General features: G+C 39.9%; 1 protein-coding gene across 2 annotated transcripts in view; it reads left to right on the top strand.

Moving 5' to 3' along the window:
* The window catches only part of fam189a1 (family with sequence similarity 189 member A1), a 113,114-nt gene that overhangs the window by 49,643 nt on the left and 36,854 nt on the right, over positions 1–26,617 (top strand). For both annotated transcript variants that reach the window (XM_030726095.1, XM_030726094.1), the window contains exon 2: positions 2,748–2,804. In XM_030726095.1, the coding sequence (XP_030581955.1) occupies positions 2,748–2,804 (57 nt within the window). The remainder of the gene's footprint in view (positions 1–2,747; positions 2,805–26,617) is intronic.

The following is a 26,617-nucleotide window of genomic DNA, read 5'->3' as shown; positions in this document are numbered from 1 at the left end:
CGACCTGTTTAACTTATAAGAGACACCATTATGGCTGTGCCTTTTTGAAGTGTGTAGCTTCTGTAATGTACACATTAAAAAGGTCATTGTTAAGTTATGTGCTGGTCTGTATCAACACTGTTGGGGTCACTACTTAAAAAAATATACTTTTAAGTAAGTAATATACATACATATACATTTTTTTTAAAGTAATGCATTACATTACTTTTTTACTCTCTGTAGAAACTAATTTGTTGCACACATTACTTTTGTGTTGCTCCACAACATGGCTTGAGATGTATTGTCGTATAATTAGCTGCAAACAATAAACTTTAAACTGATTTATGCTCACCGTTGTTGCCCTTGTGTGCTTAAAGTGACATCACAACTGCTGGTGTGTGCACACTTTGGTGTTGAGCAGCACTTCTCGATTTTTGTAACCTGGCGGATGCGGTGTGGCTGGATCGAAGACATGAGCAAACGATTGAGCCTGTGTTTACCTCCATTTCAGTGATATGTCAGCACGGGAGCACAAAGATTCTCAGATTATACAGAGCGAGATGCTGCAGCAGGTTAAAAAGAAGAGACTTTTTTTTTTTTTTTGTAACAGCACTGATGCAGAGGCTTTTTTTTTTTATCCTGAGTGGTGACACCTATTAGGAGAAGCGCCAGTATGGGCTGACCATGAACCAGGCAGTCACACACTGACACAAATCCCTTTCTTAATTAAGGACACACACAAGGTCTTTCTTTTTGTTTGTTTCTTGCTCGTGTTAGTTTTAGTACAAAACCAAAGGCAAAGTTGGAAACCGGCCCAGAAACAGCTTACAGAAAAATGTTGTAGCCATAAAGATTCTCTTGTAGAAATGGGTAAAGGTAGAATTGAGGGCTTCAGTGCAACAAGTCTGAGGGCTCATTGCTGATTTTTTTTTTTTTTTTTTTTTTTTCTCTCAAGCTTCAAACTTTAGTTGTTGTTTTGGGCTTTGGCATACACTAAACTTCAACATTATTCTGGGTTCTTCACTGCTGGCTTTGTGTTGGCCTGCTGTCTGTGCAGATGCTTGCACAGATTGGACATTGCGTTAACAACAGTGGATAGTCGTTTCCAAGACACAGTGTGCACTTTACCACCACATTCTTGGCCTTTTGTGCATAACTAAATAAAATTAATATCCATATGTATGCTACTCAGAAGTTGTAGATCACTCTATATTGTTTGTCTGGGTTCTCAGTCAGACTCAGTCCAGATCCTGAGTCTTGAGAGCTTGAAAAGAAGTGAGCTGGACTTCTTTAGGTTTTTGAAGATGTTTCATCTGTCATCCAAGAGGCTTCCTCAGTTCTAAAACAGCTGGTGGACAGTCCCAGGTAGCAAGCATTTCAACCCCCACTCACACCTTGCCTCAGGTGACCTCAATGCCTCACATGATAGTGGGGTGGGGTAATATGTCACAGAGGTTTCACCTGCTGGTCTGGTGGTGGTAATGACCCATGCTGTTTTTTCACACCTTGTGTCATGTGACAACTCAACTGATCAATAGTGGGTTAACAACCCTCAGGACCACCTCCAAAAGAGACAGCCCCCACTCTCAGATGAGAGGCAAAAGGTTTTCTGAAACCTACAGTATGGTAGTGAAACTGTAAAAAAGTGCGATGCAAACCGGAAGTGGAGAACATTCACGTTCAAAATAAAAATTCTGCCTTTTGAACCATGTTTGTTGCAGCAGTAAGGTCTCGTTTTCTGAACTTTCATTAAAAGTCTGAAAGTGGTTGGCAAGTGTTTGCAGACAAGTCTGTGTCTTCCATGCAGAATATGGGCAACCATGGCAAGCTGCTAGTGATGAAAGCAATCGCAAGGAGATTTTTGGTGCAGCGCCTGTCAGCAACCACTTGCCAACCGGTCAGGGAATACACATTTTTCCCTAGTGACCAGTGGTTGCCAGAGGATTGTCCACTGATCTGTGGCTCTGAAACCTCAGACTGTACAGGTGTACCACATAAACTGGACATTGGCTGTATATGCATTTTTATTTATCTTCAGCAACCATGACATCAGATCAGCTCACACCTTTTCAAAGTTCCTCATAGCAGCGCAGAGGTGCAAAACATCCTGAACTCACTGAGAAATTTCACTGAATTACATTCTAATAAGGCTTGTCATAATTTTTGTGGGTTTTTGTGTGATGACTTTTTACATTTTCTTTCTTACTCTGTTGTTCACCAAAATTAGCCTCAAGTAAATCTTTGACAGCTGTTATGTGTTACAAAGTTTTAATGAAGTTTTAGTGAAAGCAAACAACCTTTTTCTCTCATTTCAACCGCTAACAGCAGCTCAGTCAAATGAGTAGCAAGAGCACGGTTTCCTGTGTGTAGTGGAGTGAGTCACACTGGAAACCAGAAACATATTAGAATAGCTTTTGAAATTCAAAATTTTCAAAGCGTTTCATCACATTTGTGCACAATACAGAAAAGCTCATTATGTTTCAAAACACTACAACAGACAGACAGTTAATGTCCCTGATTATGACTGAGCTTTGTTGGAGCTGTTGTAAATAATCTGAATAATCTGTGACTACAATTCATCGGTATTACTGCCCCAAACAAAGTGTCATCACCTGTATCAGTGGGAATGATGCAGTAGGAATGATGGTTAATGAATGCACAACATTTCTACTGCACAGACATGATTTAATAAATACATGTGCTGTGATTTCATATATTCCACTATCTCCTCTTATTGTATCTGTTTTGTTTGTGTTTTTTTCTCCCAGGTTCTGCTCTCTGGTCTCATCGGAGTGGTGTCATGGAAGAGGCCGCTCTCTCTTGTGGTGAGTGTCCTCTGAACGCCCACACAGAGCCGCTAACCTGACAACTCTGAACAAAGAGACTGTACCTCAGAGGGAGCCTTTTATTGTGATAATGGTTACATGATGTCCTCCCCTGTTAGGGTCACCACATGTAGACAAGTAAACACATCACAATCTTGACAGAGAATAAGGCATTTCTGTAAGCAAATCAGACCCATTTTGAATTCACAGAAAGTAGTGCAGAGCGGCAAAGATTTGTATCATTGTAGTGTTTAGGTTTTTTTATTTGTTGGTTCTACTTTGCATAAGGTAACCTTTACGCTGGTTTACACTGGCTGATTATTCTGTCAGAAGTATAATCTATATAACAGATAAACAATTGAATACAATAATTAAAAAAAAAAAAACATAAATAAAATGCTTTCAGTTTGATGTAACAACACTAGGTTGGAAATGTGGAGGATCTCTGAGCCCCACATGCTATAAAACTCCAAAGACCTCCAGACAGCAGACACAGCTCCTCTGCTGGTTACAAGTTATTTTGGAGCATCCCGGAGTTGCTTTTCTTCATCTTCCATCTTATTTCCCTTGAATGCAGTGACTCTCAGCTGCTAACAGTGTTAGTGAAACACAGAATTAAGTTTTCTGCTTTGTTGAAGAGAATTAATTGTAAATTGAGTTGTTGCATCTTTTTAAATGTTTGTGTGTTCAGTGACATAAAACCATGAGTAAAAATAGTTTAGTTAATACAGCTTCCATTTCAGTATGGCCAATAGCCAAAGTGGGTGTTTTGTCTAATTACTGGTACAGCAACATTTGAAACATTCATAACATGCATGAGAAGTCCCTGATTTTGAAAGGGAAAAGACCATTATTTAATTATATATTAAGCTGATCAAACTTGTTGTAAACAATTAGTGATTAATGGATCATAAATCATTGTTAATGGAACAGCTACATAGAAATACAGCGATAATCAGTCATGTATTCTAGTGACACAAATGCTAGTTTATCTTGTAAAAAGTGTGTCTGATCATATTTGCACAGCTGAAAATTGTGTTGCTAATTAAAAAAGCAATACATCTGTAAGTTCAATGTCCATCCTCTGTGGTTCAGGTAATCTGAAAATGACAAAAATTGTGTTTTTTTTCTAAGAAATTAAGGCGGTTCCATGCTGGAAATTACCGAACAAATAAGAATTCATACAACTTCACACTACCCTTTACAGAACAGCACTCTGACTTAAACCAGAATAGAAAGATAGGTGGGAGGCCCTGGTGCACAGCTGAGCCAAAGGACAAAGTACATCAGAGTCTGTGATGTGTGTGTTTCTCAAACACGCACACATTACAGTTCCTAAATGGTACCTGCAAAACAGCAGTCTCAGTGTGGGATGCTGGCCTTCTGGGCAGAACTGCGCATGAAAAAAAGCCAGTGAAGAGCTGGCCACTGAAAGGAAAAGATTGAGATGGTTAAAAGAACACAGAGAGTGAAGGACTGATGGATAAAGGTTTGAGGTGTTTGGGCCAGTAAGAAGACCTTTTGTGAGAAATGTCTTGGTTTGGGAGGCGTTGCTGGTGGTGAAGTAACAGATTTGTACAGGAGAAAAGTGATCTTAAACAAGGAAGACTATCCTAGTTTGGAACGACCTGGAAGACCCTCTACACGCTGTTTACAGTGGAGCCTTTTTAATCCAATAACAGGTCCCAAAGCAAAACGGGAAACTATGCAAAAACTAGAGAGGAAGCACTCAACTGGTATTCTGTCTGTGACACAGTGGCAAGCAACACATTTCAAGCATGTTGAGATGTTTGAGATTTGTCAGCTAATGAAACTTCCTCACATATTTAGTATTATCACTCAAGGTGCCAAAAAGAGACTTAACACTGCCATCTCAACTTATTAGTACATCGTGACAGAGTCAGTGACTCCACACCTTCTTGCTGGTAGCACTTTGCAGCTTTGCAGCCTTAGAAACTGGAACTGTCAGAGAACACAGTTTCAACTTTGGTGCATGTTCATGTTGTCTGTTTGAAAATCCCTGGATCCCTGCTCCAGTGTTGTGCGTTTTCACAGCCGCTGACCTGAAAACATCTTGACCAAAGTTAGTTAGAAGTCTTTTTTTCACTTTTCTTGTCCAAGCCTGTGCAGAAAAAATGCTGTACTGTGTGACTCAGTCCAAACATTTGTGATTTCTGAACTCAGACCGCAGCATAAGACGACAGCTACATGTATTTGTCGCAGTGTCACAAATTTCACACTTAAGAATAAGATAAATGTAAAACCCATTATATTTATAATGTATGAATGTTTTTGAAAAGATAGGAAATATTACATTTCTGCAGGATCAAAAATAAATGCCACCTTTTTCTTGTCTTTTTGTTTCGCTAACAAAGACAAGAAAGAAGGAAATAATGAGATGTGGAATCCTTTCAAATGCTCAAATCAAATCTAAATAATAGCCTGACTCATCATTCAGCCAATGTATGATTCATCATCACCAACAATATTTTTCCAGTCACTCCAAACACTGAAGGTGTCACTTCTGTTTCTGCATTGCAGACACCAAGAAGCTCCTCTTAGCTAAAACAAAATAACGCACAGTGCACGTGCACAGTATTGCTTTACATCTGAATGATAAGTTTCAGGAAGCCTTTTGTCTGCTTTAACAGAGTCTAGAAGCCACTAGATGACTGTCATGGTCCCTTTACCTGTATGTGTGTATCTGTCCTTTAAAGTAGAGATCAGGATTGGGGTACAGCTCATACTAGAAGCCCCTGTCCAATTCTATTTCATGCTCTCTTAATGCCATAAATAATCTCATCTCATTTCTGCAGCTTTACCCAGATCACCTGCACCCCTCCCCCTGCTCACTGCATACGACTTGTCTCTCTCTCTTTGGTTTTATCACCTTGCTTCCCTGCTGCTTATATCTGCATCCTCGCTTCACATTTCCCTCCCCTCCATCTTCCATCACTGAGGTGTTCATAGAAATCAGTCACACTTTGTGGACTGTAAAAGAGTTAAGTCTTCTTATGTCTGTTTTCTTAAAAAGCGTGGCCAATTTACTAGAATAATCTGTGCATGCTAGTGTACAGGGGTGTCGGTTCATGGTCCCTGCTTTCTGTCTTGAGGGAGGTGATCCGTCCGTAATTCCTTGCTTTTAAGACTGTTACTGTAGCATCCCGTGTTCAGTTCTGACAGGCGAGCTTTTCCATTTCTGGCCTGGACCCAGTGATGACTGGCAGGTGACTAATACACCGGCTGGACAAGCTCAGGCCTGGCAACAATGCGCCATCCCATCTGCCAACTGTGGGTGGCCATGGTCTGCATCGTGATTTGTAATGGCTGGAGTTTCTCCAGACTGTTTAGACATATCTGTTAAATACTTGGGTTTCTCAGCTGACTTCTGCCAGATTGGTCTCCTAACACAAGGTCCATGGGATAATCAAATGATCTGGGAAGTTTGGGATTTTGCTCTGCGGAACAATTCTTTGATTTCTCAAATATTCAGCTGAGATAGGATTAATCTGCAGCTTTTTTGTTATCAAAGTATTCTTCCATTAAGTCTTGAACAGTTGATTGGACAAAAGAAGAACATTAGAGATATTAAATATATTAAACACACCATTTTTACACTATGTTTTACATGCTCAGCAGTAATCTGTCCAGTAGAAAGAGAACCAGCTCGGAGTCATTTGGTTTTGATTCTTTAAATCAAAGGTCTCTCCTACCACCAACTGACCCTGCCAGTGTTAACCCTAACACCTGTTTGGCCAGACAGACGCTAGATAAAACCTTCTTATGATTGCATGGAGCTGATTGTTTCAGTGTTAGTGGACTCTACTTTAAGCTAATGTTAGTTGTTGGTGCAGTAGCGAAAGAGAAGAAAAGGTAGAGAGGGAAAAGCATGAGCTGAGTATAAATGCAAAATTCTTTTGTTTATCTCGAAAAATGAATTTCAATTGGTTTTTCGTGGCTGTAGTAACTGTTAGAGGTGGCATCGCTACTTATTCTCCGTGGCAGGAACCAGGGATCATCGTAGAACTCCATTAATATGACGTTTTCTAGTTCCTACTACCGCATATGTTTTCAAATACGGAGAAATGAAGTGACAGTAAAACCACGGCTATATTAAGCCTATAATATGTGACAGAGGAAATGTAGAAGTATATTTGGTAGTACTTGCCTTCAACTTGCTACTAGGTATCACACACATAGCAAAGTGTAGAGAGATAATGAAGAGGCAGAAACAAGATTACAAGAAATTTAAGGACCATAGTAGGTGGTGGCATTGAATTACCAAATATGGGCTATGTATTACTTCACTTAGGGGGACAATTGCAAACAATTGCAAACAGAATAGAATAGAATGCCTTTACTGTCATTATACAGAATGGACAATGAGATTGGAGGCCCACTCCTGTTCAGTGCTATGCTTTAGGAAGTCACACTTTCTAAAATATAAAATAGAACTTCTAAAAAAATGCAGAAAATAAAACAGAATTCATAAAAATATATACATTGTAAAAAACAAAATAAGTATATACATATAATAATGAGGATGGTAAGTATTGCATTTGGTGAATGAATATTGGATATTGCACAATATAGGAGTTATAGAAATTGTTCAGTATGAATAATATAAATATTGCAGAGATGTGGGTATTGCACAGTTAGTGGGTGAGTGTGTGAGTTCATGGTGGTTATTGCTTTGGCGAAGAAACTGTTCTTAAGTCTGTTTGTTCTGGCTTTGATGCACCTGTAGCGCCTGCCAGAGGGCAGCAGGTCGAACAGTTCAAAGCCAGGGTGTGAGCTGTCTTTGATTTTTGGCTCTGCTGAGGCAGCGGGAGGTGTAGATGTCCATCAGGGAGGGGAGAGGGCAGCCTATGAATGCCTGCACACTTTATTACATACATCTGCTCAACCATTCATTAACACAAATATCTGATCGGCCAATCACATGGCAGCAAATCCATTTAGGCATGCAGACATGGTCAAGATGACCTGCTGAAGTTCAAACTGAGCATCAGAATGAGGAGAAGTGATTTAAATAACTTTGAATGTGGCATGGTTGTTGGTGCCAGACGGGCAGGTCTGAGTATTTTCTGCACAAGCATCTCTAGGGATCAAATGTTCCAAAAAAGAGAAACTATCCAGTGAGCGGCAGTTCTCTTGGTGAAAAAACCTTGTTGATGCCAGAAGTCAGAGAAAAATGCCCAGTCTGCTGCAAGCTGATTGGACTGTTGCCTTCCTAAGTACTAGAAAGTGTACCTAATGAAGTTGTCAGTGTGTGTATATATAGTTCCTAGAGGACCTCCACAGAGCATGTTTGTCTGAAAATGCTTTATAGAAATCAGTTCATGGGGTATTAGAACCTGAGAGCCAGGGAGGACTTATTTAAGTCAAGCCCAAATGATAGTAAATAAGTGGTTAATACATGAAAAATGATTTTAAAAAATCATCATTGGTTGGTCACACAAGAGTGAGTCTAACCTAAGCTAATCCGCAACGATTTATTGAACAGACAGATATAAGAGTGGCGTCAAGTGAATACAGGGTTTCTATTTTCTATTCAGTTGTTATTTAGTGAAATTGTCGTGAACAAAAACATAGTTGCAGATTAAAAAATATCTTTGTGTTTATAACAAATGTAAGTACTAGAAAGGCAGATATGAGCTATAAGCAGAGAAGATGAAAGAGACAGAGAGAGACACTCGTGTGTTATCTTCAGCTCTGACACATTGCAGTAAAGTCAGTGCATGACGCTGTGCAGTGCTTGGATGGTTGGAGACGGGACGTTTGTATGTCAGAATGGAAAAACAGGTGCACTATTGTGAGGACGGGAGATGTGTTGAATGAAAAATTCTGTCTAGCCTTTAGCATCTCATGTAAATGCCACAAAAAAAAAAAAAAATTGTTAAAATATTGCACTCCGTGGAATGAGAAACATACGATTGAAGGAAATCCCCTTTATTCCACCTTATCTAAAACAAGCGATAAACATTTTCTAGCCACTTTTTTACTCACTCTAGTTTATTGCATTAAAGCTATGGCAGATTTATTCCACATCACTCAGAGCAAGGAGACAGACAAGTCTACCTGCAGTCTTCCGCTGTTTGTGACTGTGATGGATTATGTGTTTAGAGAGAGAGGCAGAAAGACAGAGAATGAGTTAGAGGGCAGTAAGCCCTTGTTTGCCCTGTCAGAAAACAACACTGTGATAGTCTGGCACAGAGTATTTGTCTCTGAACTTTTACAGCTATTGTTGCTCTGTTGGTGTTACAGGTTTGTTTATGGTGTAAGTGTATACAGTACCCACAACTCATGCATTTTTAATGCATAATTACTTTTTAATCAGTGAGCTTCCTGTCCAGTAAACACATCATCATATTTAATCGCACTGCTTTTTTTAACGCAATTATCTGTTTTTGGCTAAGCAAGACGGTTGATGTCACACTCAAGTTACTTTAGGCCTCGCTCACACAGACATATAGACTGGTCTAGACTGGCAAGCTCTGGTTTCTAGGGGAAAATGTGCATTCTCCATCTGGTTGGTGAGTGGTTGCTGACTGCTAGGTCTTAAAGAGCGTGCTGAACCAAAATCCTCCTTGTGATTGCTTTGGTTGCAGATAGCTGCACTCGACTGTGGTTCACTTGGAAGACTCCGGGAACAGAGAACACTCAACTTCAAATTAAAAGTTGCACCCTACAGCTGCAACCTATTTCAAAAGCTGCAACTTTTACTTTGAAGGTGAATGCTCTCCATTTCCAGTTTGTGTCATATAGGTCCACCACCACTCAGCAAGCAGCTGGCAGAGAAGTTGCTGTCTTCCATGCAAACTACAAGCAATATGCACAATATAGGTGTATTACAAAGAAGTTACTTTTGGTAGGTAGCTCCACATGTTTGATTTGGAAAATGTTATGTTAGATAACCTTCTAGACACAACGCCAAAGGGGATTTGTATAGTGGCCCTGAGATGTCAAACACACTGCAGCTTAAGAAAACACCAGAAGAATGCTGCAAAAACACACAGAACACAAAAGAATTTGAATGAAACTCAGATGGAAGTAGGAAAACGTTTTGCAGCGTTTTGTCTATTTCAGTTGTGTTTTAGTCAACTTGCGTTGTGTTTTGTGTGCTTTTGCAGTGTTCTTCTATTTGTTGTTTTCGTAAGCTGCAGTGCGTTTGACCTTTCAGGGCCACCGTAGAATCTCTGACTGGAATTAAACCAGCAACCTTTCGCTTGCCAAGCAAATGTGTAAACCGCTACACAGATTTTAGTTCAGTTTGTCTGGTTCATTCATAAAAATAAAGCAGTATTTACGCCGTGGTGGCTTCTCTGGACTGAATTGTAGCATGAAAGAGTTTAAATAATGGAGAGACAGTCTAGTCTAGAGGCGAAACGGTCACTGCACTTGTGAGGTGTCAGGGGGTAACACAGTACTACATGTGCAGCTACTTTATGTTCATGTTTCCATAAGAATTGAAGGGCAAGTTGTCCTCTGGTGAGAGCACACTGGCTTGGAGCAGGGATGTACTGCGGTCTGAGTGCTTCACCGTGTCACTGACTTTGCCTGCGTGTACTGCAACTATCTGACTATTGACCTTTTTCTAAAGTGGGCACAGTTTTTGGTCAAAACAACAGAAATATATCCATATTCATGAAACATAGAGCAATGAGTGATTAAACATGCTATTCCTTTGTTATTTTGCAACTGTAAACTAATTTATATGAATTTGTTTTAAAATGAAGTTTTTTTTTTTTTTTTAAGCCACGTTAGCAATTTGTCCATCCTTCCCTTTGGCCCCAACTGTAATATCTCAGCAACTTTTGTTTGGTTTGCCATAAAATTTGGCCCAGACATCCGTGATGCCTAGAGGATGGAATGTACTGACTCTGATGACTTATCCCTTTGTGCCTTGTCATTGTGACCATGTTTGCATGCTGACGTTAGCATTTTGCTTAAAGCCCTACACTGACAAAAGTCTTGCAAAGCTTCAAGCTGTGTTTTAGAGGCAGAATTATTAAGCAAATGTGCTGTAAATAAATAACTGTAGACTGATTGAGTTCACACATGCCTCATATACTCTTTAATAATGTGGCTAAAAGTCACAGTTTTATTATGCTTGGTTAAACTTTGACCTTATTATGGGATAAAAGGAGAACAGTGCTCATACCAATTTCTTACTTTCTGTATTTCCTAAATCAGCTTACTGTAATTTTGCAATATTACACACTATGTAAATGTATTAGTGGGTTGCATTAGACAAACCCACCAATTGGTTTGAGTTTGGGATCAATTCTAGTGGGTTTTCATTGTGAATCGAATTACTGTCAGACCTGTTCATGGCTGCCTTCCACCATAATGCATTAATCACCCTAGTCGCAAAGGTTTAGCCTAACACCACTGAGTGTCTGGCCTATACTGTATGCCCAGAGAATATTAAAGCAGCATTACTTCTGGGAAAATCTTTTTTTCACTGCTGGCCTCATTTTTTTTTTTCCTTTTTCCATTGTTTTTAATGGAAGCGAGATGCTGTTGTACATTCCCAAGAGTGTTTAACACTAAGCAGGTTTTCAGCTCTCTGAACACTGTTGGACTCCTTGAGAATACTTCAATTATCACAAAGGATAGCCTCAACGAGCACTTATGGAACTGAGAACTGCTATTGTGGCTAAACAGAGCTGTCCGAGAGGGCAATCGTTTCATCTGCACAAAGATAGTCACGTCAGCTCTTGGTGTGGTTTGACTCTCCGATGCATCCATTAACCTTTACACTGATAGTCTGAAGCTATAGCTTTTTTTTGTTTTGTGTTTTTTCCCAGCCTCATTCAAGGGAAGTGAAAATTCCTCTGCTGCCTGCTTTTACAGACCTGCAACACTACAAACAAGCATTCACATTTGAGCTTGATTAGACCCTGCCATTATATCCTTTCACTATGCTTTTTTTGCACCATTTAGCAATGTTTCTGCATCTGCTAACAGGCTCCTACTGTATCATGAACATGCTGGTGGGCAGACGGGAGAGTTTATGTTCTGCAATATGAATTGTGTTCTGTATTTTTGAGCTTTTAGGGAAAGGAAAAAAGTAAACGCATTATTTTGTATTTTCCTAGTAGGCCTTTTAATGACAGTGTGAGGTGGACTTGCTGAGGACAGAGGCAAATGGCAGTAAGTTCCCTTAAACCATACACAGACATGCAAACCAGTAAGTCTGGTAATATTCTTAGAGAAACAAAGTCTGAAAAGGGGGGTATGGTTTGAATCACAAACAGCTGCTAAGCTGCAGCATTTTCTACAATTTAGTTCACACACAAACATTGCCACAGCTTTTGTCAACAGCTTGTTACCACTCGTATTCTCCAAATAAACCCAAAGGCAAACAATTATGCACACAGGCTAAGGGTTTTGAGTCAAGAGTGAGGCATCTGAAAATAGTGTCTGAATATTTCTGTGAAACAAAGAAGAAAAAAAGAAGCAAGGTAACTGGGGGTTTAGCTGATTAAGTGATCCCTAGCAACCAATAAAATCATTTATAACAGTTTATTTATAACAGATAGTTGCGTGTTTTACATTCAAAACATGAGTGCAGATAAGATTATGCAGTAGCACATTCAGTCTGGAAAGCAAAATTTTGCTACTGTTTGCAGGTTGTTTTCCTCAAAACAGTGTGAAACATTCTGGGTTTGAAGTATGTTTTCTTGTTTGGTGGGTATGTCAGGATTGTTAACCAATCAGCGGCAATATATGCAGTATATAAACCAAACTATAAACAAGCAGTGCACACAATCAGCTATCGTATGTGCAACACCACCATTTCCATTTAAATAAACATTTCCCTATTTGTCAGGGCTGAATTGAAACAAAAAATCAAATGTGAATGAAACTAAAAAATTAGGTGTGCGTGATCAGATGTCCCTGGTGGTTGAACTTTACTACAGTTTAATTTGATAAATGTACTGTGCTGGGAAAAAGTATTTGACCCCTTCCTGATTTCTTAGTTTTTTGCATATTTGCCACAGTTAAATGTTTAAGATCATCAAAGTTTAAGGTTAGTCAAGTAAATTTGAATCAAACCTATCTGGCCCTGTAATTGCCTCCTCTTGTCAAATCATGAATTAACTGATTAACCAAATTTCACTAGCCACTGTAATGGAAAACTTGTTTTTCAACTCTAATAACCTCTGTGTATCTCTCTGGTATGTAATTGTAATTTTCTAGTACAAAGACCAAGTGTGCGAAGTAGAAAACAAATTTCTTTTTAGGTTGTGTCGAAGGCCATGACGCACTTATTGTCAGGCTGAAGTTACATGGTGGTGGGAAACTGAACTCCCCACAGCTAACAGAACAAGACTGTATCAACACAATCACTATAAAGGAACTGTGGTTATTTTGCTCTTTGGTCAATGCTGGTGTAAAGACTGTTCGTGCAGTATTGATCGCTTTGCAAAGGTTATATTCTTACTTTCAATAAATCATCATAAAATCAGTTTGGTTTCAGGGCTCAACTTATTTTTCCACAACAGCCACATCCATGCCTGATTACTGGCAGAAATCACTTAAATAGAACCTGTCTGACAAAGTGAAGTAGGTCAAAGATCTCAGAAAGCAACACATCATGCCATGGCCCGATGGCCTCAGTGATGGAAACGGAGTAAGTGAGAGCCATTATCCACAAATAGAAAAAACTTCCTTGGAGTGGTTGGACTACCAAAATTACTCCAAGAGGACATCAACGACTGATCCAGGAGTTCACAAAAGAACCCAGAACAACATCGAAAGAACTGGAGGCCTCACTCTCCTCAGCTAATGTCAGAGTTCATAATTGGACAAGACAGAGACTGGGCAAAAATGGCATCCATGGGAGAGTTCCAAGGAGAAAACCACTGCTGACCAAAAAGAACACAAAGGCTCGTCTCACAATTGCCAAAAAACATCTTGATGATTCCCAAGTCTTTGGGAAAATATTCTGTGTACTGATGAGACAAAAGGTGAACTTTTTGGAAGGTTTGAGTCCCGTTACATCTGGCATAAAACTAACACAGCATTTCATTAAAAACAAAAAACAAAAAAACCATCAGACCAACAGTCAAACATGGTGGTGTTAGTGTGATGGTTTGGGGCTGCTTTGCTGCTTCAGGACCTGGACGACTTGTTGTAATTGATGGAACCATGAATTCTGCTCCCTACCAGAAAATCCTGAAGGAAAATGGAGCTCAAGAGCACTTGTGTTATGGAGCAGGACAATGATCCAAAACACACCAGCAAGTCCACCTCTGAATGGCTCCAAAAAAAAGAATTTTTGGAATGGCCTAGTGAAAGTCTGGACTTAAATCTGATTGAGATGCTCTTGTTTTTGTTTTTGTTTGTTTGTTTTTAAGCTCAAAAACCCTCCAATGTGGCTGAATTAAAGCTATTCTGCAAAGAAGAGTGGGCCAAAGTTCCTCCACAGCACTGTGAAAGACTGCAATCAAGCATTAGCTAGATTTCACAACCAGTTATTAGGTTTAGGGGCAATTATTTTTTTTCACATAGGGCCCGGTAGGTTTGAATAACTTTTTTTTCCTAATTAAATGAAATCATCATTTAAAAAGTGCATTTTTGTATTTACTTGGGTTATCTTCATCTAATCTAAAAAAATATTTGAGCTGAAACATTTAAGTGTGACAAATATGCAAACAACTAGTAAATCAAGAAGGGGCCAATATTTTTTCACAGCGCTGAAAGGGTGTACCTCATTTGTTGACATGCTAATGGCCAAAGACTTCCTAGGGATAAATCCAGTAGTCCAAGGGAAACTTTTCAGCACTTCACATTGTTGTTTTCTAGGAACACACACAGACCTCATAGCTACCCCACTGTCATGAGGGCACCAGCCTCCCTTACATGAACACACATCTTTAAATATCTAGCTAACGATGCACACAAATCACTAAGAGAACATACACATCATAAATGTAGACTTTCCATTACGATCACATAACTACAGTAGGGCCAGCAGGACGTCGGTGAAAGGTTTTATGAGATGCTCTCTGTGACAGCCTGTGACCCTGACAGCCCATAAATATTACTGCCTGTAGCAGATGAAAGAGGGATGGCGAGTGAGAGGGAGAAAGAGGTGGCACAGTGACTGATTGGAATGGGGAAACGGACATCAGTGGAATGAAGATTTATAATAACCACAACAACATAACAGAATCAAAACTGCATAGTTTGTGAGTGCAGTTTCTTATCATCCATTTAATTAAATGATTAAAATGTTGTGCACAGGCTAAAATGGGGGTTTGTCTGCTCAGTTTTGCCTTCCAGTTGTCAAGCTTTTTTTTTTCCTCGCACAGACCATAATGGACAAATTAATCCTCTCATTAGGAGTGAAATTAGCCCATTAGCAGCCTCTGTTCCTGGCTCTGTTGCAAGCAGGGATTGGTTTAGATGTGTAGGTTATTTTTTTTTTCTTGAGCCTATAAGCAGTCTAACTTAAAGTTCACAAATATGAACTAGACTCAGAGGTACATGATGCCAGGCAGTGATTTATAAATCCATTCTGCTGTAAGACCAGCCTTAATTAAATATTTAATTCATGAATAGGTAATAAGAAACAAAAGCACGATAATGAGAAACTGCAACAGTTTGATTAAAAATACTTCCCGATGTCTCTGCTCACTGTATGGCTTTGCCAATCTATGAAAATGAGTTTTTCCACTTTTGCCCACATGTAGATATCATACCGTATCATATCACATATCTCTCATTCTTTGCACGGAAACCTCACAAGTACCGAAATTTCCTACAACTGAACATCAGCAAATACCAGCTCAACTAAAAATTAAGCCTCACATCCATGCAAAAAACCATTCCAGATATCAGCACCATCTGGTGTGGCTGTAACCATCTGAACGAACACACACACTACTCAGCTGACCGTTTTGTGCCAAACAGGCAAACAAACAAGTTATTGTTTTCATACAAAGCTCATAATCTTCACTTTATTAATGCCATTATGTGTTTACTCATTATCTGCACACAAGTTTTATATGTCAGGCTGATAAGCTTTGTTTTGCAGAGAGAGAGAGAGAGTGTTTATTGAAAGCAGCAGTGATGAATCCAGTAAAACTGTTCTTTGATGTATTTTCATCCGCCTGCATTTATGACCACTCCAGATTTTATTTGTCCATATAAACTTTAGTTTTTAGCTTTTGGTGAATTTCATAAATTAAGTCTTTAACATTCACACTGCAGTGATCTCAGATTTGCCGCTGCGCTTACTCGGGTCCCCACCAATAAACCTGTCAGGTTTAAAGCAGATCGGAAGAACAGCTGTCGAGATACATACAGAGATTTCTTGATTTATAGGTTAAGATAAAGATTCATTTAGCTGTCACGTCTTGTTATATCTGCACTATACAGATTTTACAGTCGGTAACGTGTCAGACTAGTGAGTCCACTTTAAAAAAAACAAAACAAAAAACAGCACATCAGATAGGCTGTGAATCACTTTTCATTGATTTAATTAATTTATTTTCAAGCTCTAACATCCCTCCATCCATCCGTCCATCCCTCATCTAAGTTTGGGTTATGAAAACGGTAAAGGCTAAACCTCCCTCTCAGAAGGGGATTCAGAGTTGAGTTGCTACATATTATTTATAATAAAAAGCACTTTAAATTAGACCGTTACTTTTACTGAATGTTAGTTTCAAACCCCAAGGAGGTTGATGTGTTTCAAGAGGTGACTTTTGTTGTGATGTGGGTGAGAACTCCTGCACAAAACAAGATTAATCATTGCAGTTTTATTATCTTTATACAATTCTTGTTAATAGTATAATTTTGTACACCTGGAATTAGTTCATGTAAAAATGGCAATAGATAAATGTAAAACCTATCAAAACATGCTTCTCTGATACACACAATAAGGAACGCAAAGATGTGCCATTTTTTTCTTCAGCACCATCCATGCCATATACGCCAGTAAATATCTAAAAAGCTTAAAGAATATCAAAGACAACAGTTAGACGAAAGCTGCTTGTTTGTATAGAAGTTAAAAAATTTGCTCTCACTTCTGGAAAAAAAAAAGTACATAAAGAGAAAATGTTCCGGAAATTCCTCCCACAAAGTAGCTCTTATCTAATCTTATATTCTCAACCTTGACTGGGCACAGCAGGCCTGTCAAGCTTAGAAAACTGTTTTTAACAGTCAGTGAAAACAGACAGTGGCCCACAAAAAAAAAAAAAAAAAGGTCAACCCTGCATTGTCCTCAATTCTGTTGTGTTCTTGTAGATAAAACCCACTACCATTTCTGCAGGGTAATATTTAAACACACACCCTCATATCAAATAACATGTCCAGATAATTTTGCATCACCCTAACCTTTATGCATGTCATTTCCCATAGCAGAACTTAAACTGTGCAGACATGACACGTGAAATGCTCCTGAAGTGGCATGCTATTTATATGCAATCCTGTGATATAACATAGCACACTGTGTTGTACCTGCCAAAACACCTCTGGTTCCGCAAACATTCAGGTGTATACACACTGAGGTTCATGGAGGTATACAGATATTTAATGGACTAAGAATAAAAAGGAAGAAAGACCCTTTTCTGTGTATTGTAATCCTGTCTGGTACTAAAATAAAACCGGAATGGCTCACTGAGATTACACAATAATAATAACATCATAGCTGATGAGAACTTCACCCATGCCATTCAAGGCACGACCACACATACAAAATGACGGTTGTGTGCTTCTTTCAGCTATTGTTAAGCAGCACGAATAGGCTCCTCTCTCTTCTCCCTCCACTGGTGCCAATCTCTTTCTGCTGCAAACGGTTAGAACTGTGTGTGACATTGCAGCAATTGTGTTTTGGGCAAATAGAGGCATTAGAGGCAGGGTCCACCAGTTCAAATTCCACAGTTGACTGAACAACTAGTGCTCTGTGGTCACTTGTCATAGACTCGAGACATAATTGTGGTTTGCACACAATAATGTCAGCCATATTTCACAGCAGAGTGAGCTGATACTGCAGCATGGCTACAGCCCCCACTTCACAGCTCTGGCGCTCCTGCCTTATACTGTAAGCATAAAGCTCACCCATTATAGTTTCCTGAAAATTACATTCCCATTCAGCTAAACTGCAATTACGTTCAAGGGGAAGCAAACACCATATGGACAAAACCACTGGGCCACGTACACATTACACCAGCAGGAGCTGCTCAGCCATGGAAACCCATGCCATGAAGCTCCCCGTGCACATTTTTTATGCTGATGTTAATGCCAGAGGAGGTTTCGAGCTCAGCAGAGCATTAGCAACTTTTTACTATGTGCCTCGGCATTTAGCGACCCCGCTCTGTAAAGCTGGGATTATACTTTATGAATATGCAAGTCCTCTATAGTTCGCTCAGGTCTGAGTGACATAAATTTTATCATCAGATGGTGAGCATGTAGATGTAGGCGTGACTGTGGAGAATTTACATTATAATAAACCAACCATCAGCAGATTTCAAGTAGACTTGAAAGAAGTATAACAGGAATGACTTGGCCAACGATCGAGGTATAACTTTACATAGTCCGCCACTTCATGGCTAAACTGCTATGGTTCTGCTTTGCAATAATACCGCTTACAGTTGATCCTGGAATATCTAGGGGGGGAAGAAATTTCACCAACTGACTTTGCATTGCAGACTGCATTGCTACGTGCTTGATTTTATACAATGGGACTGAAAACATCTGAATTCAGAAATTGTCCATGAAATGTATTTTCTCTAGGCAATGGAGGATAAACATCTAACATGGTTAACATGGTGAAATGGTTTGTTCATACCCAACCACCATCATTTCCTGATCCTAAGCAAATAGCTTAGGTGAGAAACAGTGAGAAAAAAAGTAACACAAAAACCAAAAAGTAATGCAGTTCCACACAGGGTTCAATCTCTAGTCTTGTGGATGAAAGTTTTGTAGATGTGCAGATTACACAACTTCTTTTATCACTAGCACAGATGCAGAAGTGTAGGTTTGATTTGGAAAATGGGGGCGACATATATTTGGCAGGAAATTTTTAATTGCATTTCCTGCAATTCTTTGCGATGCACTATGACTAGATAATTTCTTGGGCAAAAAAAGGTGAGAAATTATAAGAACATTGTTGAACTTTTATATTGAAATGCATAATGTAACTGGCATTGACACAAACATGAATATCAAGCTAAATAGAGTTTGTGCAAAAGAAACAGTGATATTAAATAAGCTTTACTCTGTACGGCTGCTTTAACTCTACAGATTCTTCTTTGCCTGCTTCATCTCAGCTCAGTGTCTCTCTCTTCTTTTCCCTCCCATATTATTAGATGCTCCCACAAGTTCATGAGTATGATCCAAATACACGTCAGGTCTTCAAATATTGTGTGCTTTGTTTTCCTGGAGCTAATAGTATAACACCAGGATTCTGAACTTTGTACATTTCCTTAATCTTAGCAAGACTGTTAGCCTGTCCACGACAGCTGGCTGTTTCCTTTATATCCAAAAGCAGTTATGTTTAATTTGATGCAGGCACCATAATATTATAGTTACAGAAGTCAAAGCACCTGCGACACGACAGCCCAGATTGTCTTGTGCTGTAGTAAGCTTTCTTCTCTGAGTGCACTACCCTGTTTCTGATTCATACAAAATGCACTCAAGCAATCACACCCCTGCATGTAAAGGAGGCAGGAACAAAGGGAACAAACACTAATAGTAATTCTAATACTTCTCTAAGCTGCCCCAAGAAAGTGGAAATTGTGTTTGTGTTTAAATATGTATGCAAATAATATTAACCTAGTAGTGGGGACACTTATGTAAAAGGTAGATGCATTTCTCCATTGTCTCTAACCCTAAATTACCTTAAATTATGCCCATGCAAATTATGTACCATGACATTATGAATAATCAAGAAGATGCACAAAAATGCTGCTTTTAAGGCATCCTCAATTAGGATTTTGTGGGAACAGAATTCATGTCCATCATTAATATACTGTCTCTAATTGACGAGGGGAATAAACTGGAACGACTGACTTTATAGAGTAAGCTCTTACTTTGACTAATGCATTGCATCCTGTACTGCACTAAATGCTCTTTATGGTTTAACTTATTCAGTTACAAGACAAACACATAAAAAAGTGCAGTCATGGTTCATCCCTCTTCTAATGATTCGTTTTCTTCTTAGAGAAGCATTAAAATGGAGACGCCACTTCTGTTTCTTTATATTTCATTTCTTGAATTCTTTGTCAGCTGCTACCGGCTTGGAGGAAGAGTCCATAAAATTCACGGACATTTTCTTCTTCCATTTCCATCTTCCATAGTTTTGTGACTGCTATTTAACTGTTTTTACTGTGTTGCATCAGTATAGCTCTATTAATCCAAGCTGTCTTCAGGAAGGAAGGAAAGAAAGTGTGCAAAATTTCAGGGGACCCATTCGGCGTATGAAAACGGTCTAAATGCTGCCACTGCCGCCTGCCATCCTGTGTAATTAGGGTGCTGTGAAGAGACTCCAGGCTCCAGATTTTATCACAACTGTATGTGCACATGTAGACTCAAAAATGCACAACACACGCTGACATAAAGGACACCGGGTGACGCGACACTGAGACTCATCAACACCTGTCATGATACGGGCGTGCATTCTCAATGCAGATGCATAAATTATTCATGCACACTGATTTATAATCAGTGTCTGTTTTTGTGAGTGTGTGTGTGTGTGTGTGTGTGTGCATGTATCTTTTGTCTCCGTCTTCCTCAGAGGCCTGTTATTCTCTGACTTGACCCAGATGGAGAGGTTTTAGTGGTAGATGTAGCCTACTGCCAGCTGAGATGGGCCCCGCAGGTCCACCTGTCAGGAATTGCTAAAGGAAAACAGAGAGACAGGAAGAGTGTGTGTGTGTGTGTGTGTGTGTGTGTGTGTGTGTGTGTGTCAGACAGACAATGAGAGATGAAAACAAAAATGCATACGTGTGCGAATGCGTGAGCTGAGAGAGGCTGAGTGAACTGTGGTGTTTGAGGTGGAGACACAGTGCAGGAATTGTTACACTAAAGAAGGAATGCACTCAGATATGAGTTTGGGATGTTCCTACACCCTTTCATTATGACTTTAGAGTTAGACTTCCTTTTGTTTTTATTGAAGATATGCTGCAGAGTTGGCAGGGGACCAGCAGTAGGAGAGGATAGTAAAAAAAAAAAAAAAAAAAGCCAGCCCGATGTGTTGTTAAAATATATCGTTTTTTACTCACTCGACACAACTTATATTTATTTTAATAACCTCTTTTTGGTAGCAGCACATCTATAAATATGAGCTTGCTTCTTTCACTTAAGTTTATGAAGTCAAACTGAATTGATGTGGGAACACAGAAGTAAGAAAGGAGCCAGTCTTCTCTCCGCTTCATTAGTGTGCTTCACTTTGCCTGTTGATTTTGTACCTTAAAGACTTAAAGTGACATTTTACGGGAACAAAAGTATTTTTATGTAATTTTTTATAAAGTGTTTTTCTGCACTTTATGTTCACGCTTATGCCGATGTATTGTGCTCATTTCCTGTTCCACATTTTACTGTTGAATCCCAGTTCAAAATAAAAATCCAGTTTATCTTATACTGCCCTTAATGAAGCCCCTCACTTCATTCTCTGACTGAAATAAGCAGCTGGGGCTTCCTGTGGCTTTGCTCACTTTCTTTTTGATTTGCTACCCCTCACCTGACTTCCACAGACTTAGCCCTGACATGACCATATAAGGAAATCCATGCTGAGCTGCTGTCATATTGACACAAGAATAGAAAAGTTGGAAACTGAGCATGCCCAGCAGTCTGAAACATGAGCTTTTGGTTCAATATGATCATGCACCAAGATTAAAATATTTCCATTAATACTGTTGCATTAAAAACAAGTTTAAAATCACAGTATAGCCCTGCTTGCTATGAGTCCCAGCAGATGGGGAAAAAAGATAAAAACAAAACAATGATCTAAAAGAGGATTAAAATCTTCTCTCTCTGATGGAAGGAATTCATTAAATATGTTGCCGTCTCTCCCTTTTAATTATTATACAAACACGCCTGTAATCTGACACACTGATACAATAATATGAAGCAACAACCACCTGTCATGTTTCATTAGTGAGTTTGTTGATCATTGGCTTTTCAAAACATCCGACCTGCAGTCACAGCTAAATGTTTCGAGCCACGCAGTGAAAATGCTGCACAGGCAGAGATTTATAAAATTGCATAAATCTTTTATATATAATAAGATGATTTTCAGTGAAATGATTAATGAGACCCATTTTCGGTATTCACATTAAAGATTTCATAACGCAGATGGCTTAATCATAACCAAACAGGAAGGTTAAGTACTAGCATATTTCAATTTAACTCACATTACTGTGGAATATGTTACTGTAGTAAACCTGTATGGGTCCGTACCTTTGAATCTATTCACCCCTCAGAGCTGACTAAAGGTGGAAATATGGAAGGAAGCATCTGCCACTCACCGCCACTCAAAACAGCTCTGGCAGGTTGGGACACGGATGCAGGACCTCAGGAGGTTCTGGAACTGTGACTTTGGAACCAAATCTTTTGGGTCCAGCGGGTTGCAGGGTTGGGCCTCAGTGGCCTTTTTTTGATCTGGGGAGTATGGAGGCTGGGTTGACACCTTGAGTTCTTGAGTTCCATTCTTGGGCTGTCCGCAGCGCTGCTGCACGGTTTTCAGCATTTCTCAGTAAGTGTCAAAGTAATATCCTCACGAATACACAAGGTTTCACAGCAGTACTTTGTACTGTTAGATTGTTACACCTGTCGGTGGTTCTAATGTTGTGGCCAATAAATATTTCAAGTTCACTCATGTCTGCACAGTGAACCTCCATTTATCTGTACTCCAGTCTCACTGGAAGACAAAACTAAATGGTAACATGCGAGTACATGATTTTTAACTTAAGTTAGTGGTACTGCGGTGATGTGGTCGGAAGCACGGGGACAAAGGCAGAGACAGAAGCTTCGCATTTGTTTTGATAAATTTTCTTTGGTCCTGAGCCAGGAAATAAATATTTTTTTTCTGTTGCTAGGCAACACCTTTTGCATCCCTCTGGCACCCTTTGTTAAATCTTAAAGTTCATTTTGGATTTGTGTGGACGTTCATCTGAAAGTGTTTATCCGGTTCCATTTGTCATTCACAGTGTTTCTAGAAATGTTAGAAGTTCAAATGCAATCCAATCTGCAGGCTGAACAAAACAAACACTTTTTTTTGTCTGTTTCTTTGTTGTAATGAAAAGTGTCTAGTGAGTGCAATTGCTATAAATTTGTATCATTAAATGTGGCAAAAACAAATAGACCTAACTTGCTGAATATGAGTGTGTTTCTAAGTCCTTGTAGAGTGTCTTCTACCCAGTTGCGATGCAGGACCAGCAGCAAATCCTGTACAGTTAATCATAAAGAGCAGCTGTTGGTGTGAGCTCTGTTAACCTGGTGCGTGGAACTGAAACGTCTTGTCTAGGGATGCTTGAGGAGGGTGGCTGTCTGCCAACGTGGAGGCTTCACCCCCAAGTCCTCCTGCTGACGAGTGGCCTCTCTAAAGCCACCTCTCTGCCAACCTGAATAAAGAGTGTGTGTTAGTTCTTTATACGGCAGGCGAGCTGAGAGATGTGCGTGTGAGTGTGCTACAGGAGTGTCCTCCCTCTGGTCACAGTTTGCCTGTCACTTCTGGTCAGTTTGCATTAGCACTGCCACTCTCCCTCTCCCACTGCTCCTCAGATCACCTCCTTTCTTCTCACATACTGTGAATCAATCTGTCAAGAATGCATTCAAATCAGTGAGTCAGAGCATCTTTGCTCTGCAAACCAACTTCAAACTAAGCAGCTGAAGGAAAACAAAGAGGGTTATTAAAGAAACGCCTTTGGAGTAGTGATTCCTACCCAGGGGACCGTGCTCACATCACTGTGTAAACTCTGTGTGAGCAAAGTGGCTCAGCCTAAGGCAACACAGCTCTACTGAATCAGAAACTCTGCTGCATGTTTTACAGTGCATCAGAAATTTTATGTTTATACAGTTAGCTCGGTGTTCAGGTTGGTTAACCATTTCATTGTTCCTCTTTGTGCATGTCTGTACTGAGGGAGTGGCACCTGTTGCAAATATTATTACATTTAACAGAGTCTCTGTTATCATGCAAAGAAGACACATGCCAACTAACTAAAGGTAACTTTATACAAATACAGGTCTTAAGTACAGTTCTCACGCTTGTATTTCAATATATCTTTAAGTTAGGAAGGTCATTATATACATACTAAATTAACGAGAAATCTTTTTTTTTTTTGCATTTTTTGGTCACAGTGGCTTTTACCAATAGTAGAGGGAGACAGGAAATGGGGGAAAGATACAGGAGAGGACACGCAGGCAAACTGGCAACAGGCCGGGACTTGAACCTGTGCCGCAACGCTGTATATACATGTGGTCGCCTGCTCCACCGCTGAGTCACCCGGGTACCCAAATCATTTTTACATTTCTGTGACAGCAAATCATTTTCTAGATATTTTGAAAAACTTAAATAAGCATATAAACTGCAGTGTGTAAAATACAGCAGTACATAAAATAACTTTGAATGAAGTCAAGGATGGAAATTTTTTAAATATTCTTCAAGAATCACTACATGTTAATTATTTTCACAGATGTGTTTATGTTGTGCCTAGTCCAGTTTCCATTGGGATTTAATATAGATAGCATATCTGAACCTTCCTTATTATAGCACTTCTTTTTTCAGCCTTACATTCCCTAGAAATAAGACTCTTGGGAGAGTGGTGGTGGGTGGGTTCCACTTACTCTCTTCTCTTAGTAAATTTCTCCAAATCCAAAAGAGAAGAATGCTGTAATTCCTTTAACAAAAAGCCAGAGTATATACTCACTGGCCACTTCATTAGGTATACCTGTTTCACAGCCTGTCTCAGTATTGCTGCTGACCATGTCCATCTCTTTATGACCACAGTGTACTCATCTTCTGATGGCTGCTTCCAGCAGGATAATGTGTCATATCACAAAACTCAGATCATCTCAGACTTGTTTCTGGAATATCACAGTGAAGTTCACTGTACTCAAATGGCCTCCACAGTCACCAGGTCTCAGTCCATGTGGTGGAACAGGAGATTCAGATCATGGATGTGCAGCTGACAAATCTGCAGCAACTGTGTGAGACGCTATCATGTTAACCAAATCATCATGGACCACAATTGCTGAAGAATGTTTCCTGCATCTTGTTGAATTTCTGCCACAAAAATTTAAGGAAGGGGCATCAGTTTAGTTCACTGGGTTGAGCAGGTGACCTGCATCCCATAAGGCTAATGCAGAGGCCCAGGTTTGAATCCACCCTGAAGATATTTCCTGTGTGTCTTCCCCCTCTTTTTTTTTCTCCCAGCTTTCCTATCTTCTGTCCACTCTTATCAAGTAAAAGCTAATATATTTTGACCCACTCATATAGGCATACAGAATAAGTGTAGCTACTTTACAAATCCAGCTAGTTCATAACAATATCACAGAGAGTAATTTGATTGTTTTCATTATTTTAGTAAGCAGAAGCTTTGGAGGGCAAGGGTTAATATAATGTGTCATCACTCTCTGTGCCTCCCCTATGGCTACTCTACACCTGTGGCTTCTCTTTGTTTCGTGTTTATTTATTTGTAATTTAACTCTGGTGTTGTAAAGCTAATTTTTAAAATTCTTCCAAAACAGTGACAATAAAAGAACCGAGTGTAGTGTCAATAAATGTAAATAAATGTTCCATGCTGTGAAAAAGGCAGATGATCCGCTCTGAGCCGTTTCCCCACATAAACTAAAAGATTCTTCCCTTCAGGCAATTTGAGAAGCTTTTTGAATCCCGCTGCCTCCTTTTTTCTCGATGTTTTTCCCTTGCATTTATATCACCTTGTTTCATTGAGTGTTTAAAAGCACCCCCCCCCCCCCCCCCCACACACACACACACACACACCCACACACACCTACCTACAGTAGCTATTGTTGATTTACACTGCTCACAAAAATAAAGGGAACACTTAAACACAGTATAACTCCAAGTAAATCAAACCTCTGTGAAATCAAACTGTCCACTTAGGAACCAACACTGGTTGACAATCAATTTCACATGTTGTTGTGCAAATGGAATAGACAACAGGTGGAAATTATTGGCAATTAGCAAGACACACTCAATAAAGGAGTGGTTCTGCAGGTGGGGACCACAGACCACTTCTCAGTACCTGTGCTTGCTGGCTGATGTTTTGGTCACTTTTGAATGTTGGTGGTGCTTTCACCAACCCACACAACTGGCTCAGGTAGTGCAGCTCATCCAGGATGGCACATCAATGCGAGCTGTGGCAAGAAGGTTTGCTGTGTCTGTCAGCGTAGTGTCCAGAGAACACCAGGATTGGCAAATTCGTCACTGGCGCCCTGTGCTCTTCACAGATGAAAGCAGGTTCACACTGAGCACATGTAACAGACGTGACAGAGTCTGGAGCCGCCGTGGAGAGCGATCTGCTGCCTGCAACATCCTTCAGCATGACCGGTTTGGCAGTGGGTCAGTAATGGTGTGGGGTGGCATTTCTTTGGAGGGCCGCACAGCCCTCCATGTGCTCGCCAGAGGTAGCATGACTGCCATTAGGTACTGAGATGAGATCCTCAGACCCCTTGTGAGACCATATGCTGGTGCGGTTGGCCCTGGGTTCCTCCTAATGCAGGACAATGCTAGACCTCATGTGGCTGGAGTGTGTCAGCAGTTCCTGCAAGATGAAGGCATTGAAGCTGTGGACTGGCCCGCCCGTTCCCCAGACCTGAATCCGATTGAGCAC

Source organism: Archocentrus centrarchus, chromosome 3 (genome assembly GCF_007364275.1).
Source record: "Archocentrus centrarchus isolate MPI-CPG fArcCen1 chromosome 3, fArcCen1, whole genome shotgun sequence".
Lineage (NCBI taxonomy): Eukaryota > Metazoa > Chordata > Actinopteri > Cichliformes > Cichlidae > Archocentrus > Archocentrus centrarchus.
Note: the sequence above shows the minus strand (reverse complement) of the source record. Positions and strands in the feature narration are given on the sequence as shown.